General features: G+C 37.8%; 1 protein-coding gene across 1 annotated transcript in view; it reads left to right on the top strand.

Annotated features, from left to right (window-relative positions):
• SLC30A8 (solute carrier family 30 member 8) overlaps positions 1-12,173 on the top strand; it is a 34,704-nt gene that overhangs the window by 3,165 nt on the left and 19,366 nt on the right. The window contains exon 2 of the mRNA XM_019713162.2: positions 6,797-6,996. Within this exon, the coding sequence (XP_019568721.2) occupies positions 6,797-6,996 (200 nt within the window). The remainder of the gene's footprint in view (positions 1-6,796; positions 6,997-12,173) is intronic.

Raw genomic sequence — 12,173 nt, 5'->3', positions numbered from 1 at the left:
TGTGAGGAGCTCAATGGAACTCCTTCCCCAGTGAAACAACCATTTAACTGAAAAAACTAAGTAAATCCTACAATTTAAAGTCTCTGGAAATTGTCTTAAGGCATGCAACACTTTGAGAACTATTTATTCTAGAAAACCTACTAAATCTCAGTAAGAAGCAAGAGTCTGTGGCATTTGAACCTTGACCTGTTCCATTACTCTCCCTCTTCCCCAAGCTCTGAGTGACGGAAGCTCTGCTTTGGGTAGGTGTGGCTGAAAGACAGGGATCCTCTCCTCCCGGCTTCCTTCTGAGGGCTATAGTTCACCCCCTAGGACAATGGCTGCTGGCATCTCTCGTTGCCCCAGCTCCATACTGCAGAACCTCCATTCAATGCAAACATGGACACCCAGTCCCCCTTCCTCCACCCAGTCTCTACTCGTAGAGCAAAATCTCCAGTCCAGGAACTGCAAGGTCTTGAACACCCCTGCCCTGACTCACATACAGGATGGAGGTTCTCACTGATAGAGCAGGACTGTCACTGCCAGAGAACTAGGTCACTGTTTCTTCTGCTAGTTCCGGTGCCACTGCCGAGGTTTTTACCTATGGGCAGAGACAGGCCACAAGAACAGAGGGCTATGCATCTTTCCCTTAGAGAACTGATAATACATCAGCTAAAAGTTTATTTGGAATGGAACACTGGGGATTTCAAGCATAAGGGCACTTTATTCTTGAAAGCAACAGACGATTTTTGCTGGTGAGCAATCAAGAGAAGTAAGTTGGTTGTTCTGTGAGAGCAACAAGCTAAATGGTAGACCAGCTGGAAGTTTAACAGAAACAGCCAGGGAAACAGGGAGGTTAAAAGAGCCCCCTGGAGTTGGCACAAGCTAAAAAGATTGGCTTCAAATACTATCCTTGTAAAGGACTGAATCTTATGGACTGAATGTTTTTGTCACCTCAAAGTTCCCATGTTGAAGCCCCAAATCCTATGTGACCATATTGAAGACAGGGCCTTGAAAGTGATTAAGGTTAAATGAGCTCGTTAGGGTGGAGCCCTGATATGACAGACCTGGTGTCTTTATACAAGAGATACCAGAGATCTCTTTCTCTACTATGTGAGGACACAGTAAGAAGGAAGCCATATATAAGCCTGCAAGAGAGTTCTCACCAGAAACCAAATTTCCCGGCACCTAATCACAGTCTTCTAACCTCCAGAGTCATGAGAAAATAAGTTTCGGCTGTTTGAGCTACATCATCTGGGGTATTTTGTTATGGAAGCTCGAGCAGACTAATGCAGGACCCGACTTTCATTGGATCAGATTGTGGGGTTATTTATGCCTCAGAACATCAGGAGAGCAATCCTCAGACAACTGAGGGGTCAACAGCTGGGTGAGATGCCAATACTTCACAGTGTGACCATGGCAAAAGACAGTCAAAAGACGCTGATTAAAATGATCTCCATTCCAGGGCACGGGTGTGGGTAATGCAGACCGTCCACGTGCCTAAAGCTGCACTCTAAAGAATGACAATCAAAGCTGCACACGCAGCTTTTAGAAACAGGCAAAGGAAAACATACAAGTGAAATGAACACAGATTTCCACCAAACCTCCTATGCAAATTCTCACAGAAGCATTACTCAGAAGAGCCAAAACAAATGAAACAACCTACATGCCATCAACTTAATAGGTAAATAAAATGTTGCATATTCATACAATAGAGTATTATTTGGAAATAAAATGCAACAAAGTACTAATGCTGCAGCATGGATGAAGTGCTTGAAAACAGTAGGCTTAATAAAATAAATCATTCACAAAATCACATAGTATAAAATTTTCATTTATATGAAATATCCAAAATAGGCAAATTTTAGAGACAGGAAGTAGAGTAGTGGTTGCCTGGGGGTAGGGTCATGTGTAAGGACTTTGGGGCCTTACAGCAGTAAGCTATTGGGTATGAAGTTTCTTTTGGGGTGACAGAAGTGTTCTAAATTAGATTGTGGTGATGGTTGCCCAAATCTGAGAATATGCTAAAACCCATTCAATTGAATACATTAAATGTGTCATTTGTGTGGTGCATGAATTATACCTTAATAAAACTGTCTAAAAAAAGGGGTGGAGCATAGGACACTTAATCTGGGACAATAGATTACATTTTAGTCTAGGAACATTTCTGGTCTCTATTCCCTTTGGCTTTCTCCCCTCAAAACATTTCTTTCACATCACTCATTTATTTCACAAACACTTAATCAAATAAATGGTCTCCATGTTTTGCTTCTCTGCACTCTAGCCTTCCAAGCAGTACCCAAAGTGACCATTTTAGAAATATGAACCATATAATGTTACCTCCCTGCTCAAAACTTTCCAACTTCCTCCCTTTAGACTTTAAAGGAAAACATGCTGACATGCGGGATGGCAGGCAGGGTCTCAGCTCCCGCTCCCCACATAAGAACAGGACACGGTGAGGCCAAAAAGGAACACCCACGGAGCCATAGATAGGGGAGTCACACCACTATAGTCTCGCTGGCGGCTGGGTTGGAGACACAGGAAGCAGGAGCCACACTATCCACAACCTGCTGTTCATTTCTCTGCCAACCAACCAACCAACCCCACTTACTAACTGCAATCCGCTCTTGCTAGCTCAGCCACCATCTTCTTGTTAGCCCCCATTTTCTGCTAGCCTAGCCACGGCAGTTATATTAGTGGCCAATGGCTCACTGGTTACAGCTGATGGCCATCCAATCACAGGTGATGGCCATGTACTACCCTAGTGAGCACCTTTCCACGTGAGGCCAAGAGCCTGGAAACGGCCCTCCTAGCTCTGTCCCCACACATGCTTAGGATGGGCTGCAGAGTTCGGCATGATCTGACTTCTGCTGACTTCGTTGACTTCATCCAATTTCACTCTTTCTTCATCCCACAGCAGTCACCTCGTCACCTTTCTGTTCATGACAAGCTCTTTCTTGCCTTTGGTCTTCGGCACCAGTAATGCCCTGGGCTTGGGATGTTCCTCCTTCACTTGGGTCTGCTTCTGCTTATCCTTTGACTCACTGCTGAGGTATCACCTCTCCAGAGGTGCTTTTCTTTCCATTCTATTCACAACAGCCTCACCTTCCCTCTCCCAGTCACTGCCCATGACACTACACAGCCATTGTCAATCTCAGCTGATTTCCTGTTTGTCTCCCTCGGCTAGGATATCAGCTTCTTAGGCCAGAACTTTGTTTCAAAGACCATGGTGTCATGAGCACCTCTGAGAGTGCAGGCATGCAATACATGTGTTGAATGAATGAGTGTACGTGAAATGTTAGAAATGCAGCGGGACCTAAGCTTTCGTCTCCTTTTCTAACAGCAGTAGTGGGAGAAGTGATGTGAAAGCACAAAGGAAAAAAGTGATTTTATGTAGTCAACATGTGAAAAAACAGTGTGGAAAAATTTCCCAGCTCCGTTTTACAGATAAAGAAACAAAGGGGTTTGACTTCTACCACCAAACAAAAATAAAATACAAAATAAAAATAAATGCTTCTCCATGATCACAAAATAAAGCTCCATTTTCTAATTCCTATTAAAAAAAAAATGAACGCAAAGTTCTAGGTCAATGACACCAAATTTTCTAATGTATCCCTATTTCTCCCCTTTTTTCTCTTTGATGCTACTATAAATTTCTCTACTCTGGCCTATTGTTTCTGCTCTTCAAAGCCTCAACTATAGTTGAATGCGTGGGAATCTATGGTGACTTATTCATTCGCAGCAAACTTACATTTAATTTTTTGATGCATCATAGCATTTGCTTTTTAGAACCTTCTTTTAAAAATTATTGGAATTCACATCATCTTTCAGCTCAAAAGTCTGTACTGTATCTAGAGACACTTAGACCACTTTGCTCGAATGAGTGGACAAAGAATGTATTTTAACTCTGGTTCTTAATTTCTTTTGGAATTATAGATCCTTTGTGAAGTGAAGACCATGGGCTCTTGCTTCCCCCCATAAAATACACACACACACACACACACACACACACACGTGTACGCACGTGAATGCATTGCATCCAATTTCAATGGACCCTCTGAAGCTCACTTCTGGATTTCTGGTTTAGTGTTTCAGGAAGCAATATGAGCTCAGAGTGTATCTACATTGGTTAATTTTAGGTCTAAGACGTGGAGTAGTCTTTGAATTGGCCAGGTATCTTGCATTTTCCCTTGGTGGCATGGCCCACAGGCTGTGCTCCTGGTGGTATCCTTGCGTTGCTCTACTTTCTAAACTGCTCCAGGATAAGTTCTCTGTCCTGGTTACTTACCACCTGCTTTTCTCTGGCCACAAGATTCATGAAAAATATAAAATTCAGTAAAGCTTCTTATGACCGCAGTAAGCCAGGGGTCATATAAGCAGTGGCAGAACAATGGGTGACCCTGTCTTCCTTGGGCTGCTTTGTCAGCACAAGGAAAGGGGGGACCTCCACCATGGTTTCTTATTAGTTCTCAGGCTCCTCTGAGTTGATGACCATTGGTGAGCCACCCTACTACACTGCATGGTGGTTTATGATCAGGGTATTTTACAAAGGCAAAAGTTTATAGATATAAGTACTCTTTGTGCCTCTTGCCAAATAGCTCTTATTCCAACAGCTTATTCGGAACTGCTCAAAAACCTGAGTGATAGTAACCTCACTGGTACAAACATTCTGAAATCAATTTGGCAGTACACATCAAAGTCCTTAAAAATGTAGGCATTCTTTGACCCAGTCATTTCCCTTCTAGGATTACATTTTAAGGAGACAATAATATATTGAGCGAAGATTAACTATAAGAATATGAATCACAGAGGTGCTTATATGAGCAAATAATTGGAAAAAATGAATCGTCCAATCATAGGAAATCAGTTAATTATGTTGTGACATATCTACATTAAATATAATGGTCTCTATATGTTAGAAATAATGATGTAGAAATTTAATAAATTGAGACAATGTTAACAATGTATACAGCTAAGAATCAGGGTCCAAAGCTGTATCTTTGGTAAGAGCCTATTGGGACGCTGTCATTTCATCCACAATCCATTCCAGCCCATCCCCTCCGAGTTGCAGCTATGGGATGTGGGGAGCATTTACCCCACTCTCAGCTCTAGGAGTCAGCATAGCTGGGGGTAGCTAACCTTCCTATTGTAACAGGGTCTAAACCACTTAGCCCATCCATATGCTACTGGCTATAGAGGGTGGTTCTCACTTCGCCAAATCAGCACGCAACTCAGGACTCTGGTTTAGCAGTTGGGAACAGGGACACTCTCTCTCTCCCTGTATAAGAAAAAGCAAGTCTGTAGTCCCAATTACCTTGGGCAACCATCCCACTGCAATGTGGAAAGTCAACCCGAGGTTGAAGCATAGTTAGAACTGCAAAGCAATGGGTCTGGTGCCCTGATAAAATCACCTGGAGTCTGATACCTCTAGATATTTTCAGTTGCAGAACCAATAATCCCCATCTATTAATTAACCTAGCATGAGCTTCATTTTCTGTACTTGCAATTAAAACCATGCTAATTAATATATGTTCTTTAATTATGTATAAAAGTGTATAAATATGTGTATGTATAAATATTACAAAGCTAACCAATGACATATCAATAATAGTTGTCTCTTGCAGGTAAGGTTACCATGGATTTCCCCCTCTGCTTTGTGCTTTTCCGTAATTGCATATTTTCTATAGCGATTATATGCTATTTCATTCACAGAAAAACAAATACCTAATGTCAATTACAGTTACAATCATCATCATTATCTAAGACCAAATCTTCAGATCTTTAATTCCAGATGGTGGTAAGACAAATGAAATAGCTCTTCAAGTGGAGGCTAATTTATTCCTGTTTTTATACCTTTCAAAGCCATGAATACAAAATCCTTAATTCTAAGAATCTTATTAACGTCTTCTAATAAGGTTATTAAAAAAAAACCCCTAAAATCTGATTAGTTTAAGATATGTAGACCTGTGGACATGTATCAGTAAACATTGGTTTTAGGTGGAGAGGCAGTATGGACGTACTGTAGTGGAAAAATGTACGGGATCTAGGTTTGGGATCTCAGCTCAGCCATTTCCTGGCTACTTGACCTTAGCCAATTACTTAACCTCTCTGAACCGTAATTACTTTAGCTAAGAAACAATGAGGCTAGACTAAATGTTATCTACAATCTTTCCATCTGTGGCATTCTATAATTCTATAAACTGCTCTAAATAATTATTTATATTAATATGTGAACAGAACTGATATGTACTGCTTGCTTTAGGAAGTGTAAGTAAGTTTCAACTCCCGGTATAATTTTGCTTGGTAGAGAATGACTGCAAAGCTGTGTTAAGAAGATTTCACAGGGACTCAGCAGGACAAAGTACTATGACCTGTAACAATGTTGTGATGGAGAACATGACAGTGATGGCAGGCAACAGTGGGTATTTGAATCAATAGGCTGGTTGTATGCACACTTCTACCACTGTTCCCACCCCCTTTTTTATTTGTGGGACAGTGTACTATGTCTTTTCAAAGTGACGTAATTGGGAAGGAAATGCAGCAAAATGTATTGGCTTCCTTTCTCCTGTTCCTTTGATATCTCTTAATTGCTGATGGTTGAGATGGAATAGAGTTTCACTGAATACAAGCAAAATTTTTGGTTGTTGATATTTCATAAGGAAATTTCTTGCTTGTTCCTTACACTTGATATTTCTTAGCATCATCACTGCCTAGCTAGTTAGCAACTGTCCTAATAGTGGTTCAGAGAATGGGTAGAGCTGTCAGCGAGGTGTTTGCAGCCACATTCACTTTTCACTTCTGTCAAACTCATCAACAGTGTGGAACTCCAGCAGAAGACCTTGAATAAAAATCAATGTCCTGGAGAGAAGCCAGAAGAGCTGGAGTCAGGAGCCATCTATCACTGCCATGGCAACTCCAAGGCTGCAGAGAACAGGGCAAATGAGCAACAATACGCCAGGTGGAAACTCTGTGCTGCTTCAGGAATATGCTTCGTTTTCATGATTGCAGAGGTCGTAGGTGAGTATTTCTCAAAGAGACTTCTCTGATTAAACAGGCAAACAAAACCCCGCATCGTTGCAGGAGTTTCTTCTTTTAAAGTAAGAGTTAATATTTTCTGAAAGTATGAAGTAACAAGGTGCGTATTGTAGATAAGTTAGAAAATAGAAGGAAATAAAAATTCATCACTATTCCGCCTTTCAGTGATAACCTCCAATAAAATCATGGAGTATTATTGTACAATATGTTTTCTACTCAAAGCTCAGTTTTTTTTAACATTATTGAGAGAGTACTGAATGCTTTTGACCATGCCATCAAATACTCTGCAAAAACATTTTTATGTCTGAACAATATTCTATAGTACACTCCACTGTGATTTACATAATCATTTCTCTATTGATAGAAATTTAGGGATTTTTTTTTTTCCTGCTTATGGACAATGCTGCAATGAAAACTCTTGAATCAAATTCTGCCTGCCTTTCTGGTTAATCCCTTCAAAGAGATTCCTAAAAGTGGAAATAATTGGTTGAAGGACATACAATATTTTTATTACTTCTTGATGCGTCTTGCCAAAGTGCTATCCAGAAATCTTGAAACAATTCATATGTCTGCCAACTCACATGAGAATGATTCTCTCTCCAAATCTTTACCAGAACTTATTTTAATCTTTAAAAACTCTTTGTTAATGTATAGGTGAATATGCTTATTTTAATATTAATTTCTTTAATTGTTACTGCTAGAATATTTTTGCATGTTTATAGTGATCTGTATTTCCCTGTTAATGCATTTCCTGCTTGCCTATTAATGTCTGTTGCTCATTTGTTTTCTGAGATAATTTGTAATTCTCTATATTGATCTCTGAGAACTCTTTATATAGTTAGGATATTAAACTTGTTATATTTGTTACATGTACTTTTCCAGTTTGTTGTTTACTTCTTAATTTTTTTACATTTTGGGTTTGACTTGGAGAAATTTAAAATTTTGCATAGAAATTATATTGAACATTTCATTTTGAGCTGATTTCTTTTACTACCCGTTCACTATTTTAGTACTTAATAGGCCTTCCTCAGCTACTGAGAAGGTAAATACCATTTCGTTGTTCAATTTTTTGCATTTAATTTTAAATTAACGTGAAATTAGATATTCTCTAAGGATTGAAAGTTCTTTTCCTAAATAGGTAACAAAGTTTTCAGCATCATTTATGGAATAATATTTTCTCCATTGAGTTTTGATGTTTCTTTTGTCATTTATCAAATTTTTATAAACAATAGGGTTTCATTCTTAGGTGTTTCACTGATCTATGTTGCTAATCTCTGTCAGTAGCAATATACCAGGGGTGCCAAAAAAATGTATACACATGACTTGTATTCATCTTTTGTTATAGATATATATTGAGTAGTACAATTTTAATACAGTTTTTTCCTTTCTTGAAATTTGTATACAGTTTTTTGGCACCCTCTGTATTTAAGTAGTGCAAATTTATATGCTATAATATCTCTTGTTCTTTCCTTATTATTCCTGTTTAACAGACAAAAGGTAAGGGCTGTTCATTTCTTTTTATTATTCTAATTAAACATGAGAATCATTTTGTTCACTTCCCTCCAAAATCTAAGAATGATTTTATTGGTATATAAATTAATTTGGGAACACAAATCTCTTTAAAATGCATATTCAGTTTTCCCTCTAGGAATATGGTTTCTCCATTTGTCTAAATACTCTACATCTCTCATCAAAGTTTTGTCGTTTTATTTCTTTTACTTGTTTGTTTTAACACAGAGACAGTCTTTTTCTTGCTAGAGTTATTTATAGTTATCCTAAGTGTTTGGTTTACTCTTTCCAGAGGTGAGTGGCGTCTGACTTTTCTCGTGTTCTGTTTTCTAGATGGTTACTTTCTGTATTCTGGAAAGTTTTCATTTTGTATATTCATTTTATACTCAACAGTGCACATACATGAAATATTATCATCCTAAATGTATCTCAGTCTATTTTCCTTGGTTCCTTTCTCATCCATTCTTTCCATCCCAGTAGATAACCCTTTCTTGTGCAAAAACCATACCTCTCCTCATTTTCAATAGTTACACCTCTTCTGTATGTTTCATATTTTTATCATGTTAAATGATATCTTATGCTAAATCGAATATTATGTTCAGCTATTTAACTCTTAAGTAATATATTTCCTGAGGGGTTAAGTATTTTTATTATGTTAATGAAATGGTCTCCTTGTCCTGGTTTTTTCATTGTTAACAAACAGTCAAGGATGAATGTTGACTTTTATCAAATAGCATTTAAATTTATTCTGTTAAAATTTTTTGATCCATTGTTGATGTGCATTACACTCAGAAATTACCTAATATAATATGATCTTTGCATTTCTGGCATTATTTAATGCTTACTATGTGCCAAGAACTGTGATGAGTGCTTTCCATTGTATTACCTTTCTTAATCCTGTCAAAATCCCTGAGAGGTAGATCCTATTATAAAGTGCAATTGCATTTTATAGTCAAGGTACCTGAAGTACAAAGAGTAAAGTCCTCTGCTTTAGTAACATACCTGCAGGTGGGCAGGCCGTCTGAATTCTGGGGCTCGGGTTCTTAGGCTCTCACTGTGGCACCTGTCAAATTGATGTGATGGACCATTCTATCAATGATCAATCTGAGTCACGCTTATTTTCATCAGGATTTTTATAGCTTTATCGATACTGCAAATTTAACTATAGTTTTCTGTTTTGGAGCAATTTTTCCTAACTTTTTGAATCAGTTATGCATATAAAAATGAAAAGCTTAGTTTCAATAATAGCTCTTAACAAAACTGAAAGAGTATATATAGCATTGAAATTATCTCTTCCTTTTGAAGAACTCCCTGATAAATCATCTGGGTTTGGAGACAGTCTTAGAAATAATTCTTTGATATATTTTTCAGCTTCTTCCTCCATAATTGACATACTCAAAATTTCTACTTCTTGAGTAAAGTTTGGTCGTTTTTCCAAAATCATTCATCTCATTGAAATTTTCAAATTCATTATCATGCAATGAAATATGATAGTTTCTTATCGGTATTATTTATTCTACCTCCGTCCTCATTTGAATGTTATTTATATGTTGTCTCTTCTCTTCCCTGATTTAGCTTGATAGATGTCTACCTATTTTATTGATATATTATTTGTACGTATTTTCTTGAGTATATTATTATTTTAATTTTTCTTGTTTTTTAATTCACAAATTTGGCTTTAAAAATCTTATTTACTTCCTCCATTTTGTTTTGTCAGGGTTGTATTCTCATTGCATATCTTAATATCTTAGGGTGTATTCCTCTTTATTTTTTCTTTATTTTTATTAATAATAAAATCATGTGTAGCTATGAAGTTAGTCTAAAGGTTTGGATATGTAATGTCATCTTATTATTTTTTTGCAAAAAAATTTTTTAAATCCCTATAAGCTACCTGGCATATAGTATCATAAGCTACTACAACTCTGTTACTACTGTTACCTGTTATGCTATGTTATCAACATTTTAGCTTCATTTTCTCTCTATTATGCAAAAGGAGAACTAAGTGAGTAACAATCTTAGACGGGAGGGAAATGGAATCTGCTAAGCTATTTCTTTTGTACTATAATAATTAGCAATCAGAATTAATTGGTTTCTTCAAGCTATGGAGTCTTGGGGCCTATACCTTAAGACTTTTATAGCTTTTCAAAACTGGAAATGAACTTAGACCCATCCAGTCCAAGACAAATCCAGGGTTGTTAAAAATGTTCTTCCAGTCGGTTTACAAACATAATTGATATGCACAATTTCTAGAGCCAGGGTAAGTCTTTTGAAGGAACCGACTTAATAGCTTGGTTGAAGCTGCAATAATTTACTTTCAGCCGTTCCAACCTGGAAAAGTCCCTTTGGAAACCCACTGACATCTATACCAGAGTGATATTTCTTTTTTTATTATTGAAATTCATCGGATTGCAGACAATAATCAATTGTTCATGTAAGAAACTGTCAAAATAGAAAATCTAAAAAACAGAATCCATTCACAACATGATTTGAAAAGGTCATGTTCTGGAAATTCATAGCCTTTCAAATAACGTCCTGGAACCATCCCAAGCGAACACAGCCCAGGAAGATATAGAAACTGGCTTGTTTCCTTTACTACTTTCTTCCTCTGCTTTTCTCTGAATCCATGTGGATGCTGAGCATCAACAGCATCGTCTCCTCAGCTGATGTCTAAATAGTCTGAAACAAGATGTCTTCCATTCACAAAACTTACTTTTCTCCTTGTCCCTTCTCTTACACCCTGTCACTTGGCTTTTACAATGACTTATATTTTTTAGGGGGAAAATGGGAAGCTATTCACTTGGAGTGAGCAAATCAATTTCCTCATTTCTTTCTGATTCTTGATAACTAGACTTTGTGTTCTGACCTCAGTTTAGAATCAGAAGAAAATGATGATGTCAGTAAAGGAATTAAATGGATACTGACTGACAATCATTTGGAATTTGAGCTGCATTTAGTTTGAGCTCATTTCCCTAAAACATTGCTCTCCTCACGTTAATTCTGTCTTCAAAATTCTTCCATGGTTGGGGCAGCCGGTTAGCTCAGTTGGTTAGCGTGCGGTGCTCTTAACACCAAGGTTGCCGGTTTGATCCCCACATGGGCCAGTGTGAGCTGCGCCCTCCACAACTAGATTGAAATAACTACTTGACTTGGAGCTGATGGGTCCTGGAAAAACACACTTAAATAAATAAAAGTAAAAAAAAAAAAAATTCTTCCATGGCTCCCCTTTGCCTAGTTCAATCCTTCACAGCCATTTCCCCATCATGGCAAACACTGAAAATTTTATTGAACACTGGGAAAAACTGACAAAGATGCTTGTAACAAGAAGAGGCTGGTTCTCTCTGTGCTAGGCCCCATGTGGCTGCCCCAAGTAAAAGAGATCTATACATTGAAAAGCTCTGGTACCCCAGACAAAATGAAAATTTCTTACTTTAGCTTCCAAGTCATTCCACCATCTGACGGCCAAAGTGACTACCAATCTTTTTCTTTTACTATTTCCCTGCACGACTCTTCTGTTTCCGCTATTTATTCATCCCATCCAAAATAATAATTGTTCCTTCAAGTCTCTGTGGCTTTTGCTTCTGCCTTTTTATTTGAATGCAAAAGGCACTTCCTCATTCCCCACACTCATCAAAACCCTGGCCACGATTCAA

The sequence above is a fragment of the Rhinolophus sinicus genome, linkage group LG12 (assembly GCF_036562045.2).
Source record: "Rhinolophus sinicus isolate RSC01 linkage group LG12, ASM3656204v1, whole genome shotgun sequence".
Classification (NCBI taxonomy): Eukaryota; Metazoa; Chordata; class Mammalia; order Chiroptera; family Rhinolophidae; genus Rhinolophus; species Rhinolophus sinicus.
The sequence above is the reverse complement of the archived record's forward strand: the minus strand, read 5'-3'. Positions and strand labels throughout refer to the sequence as shown.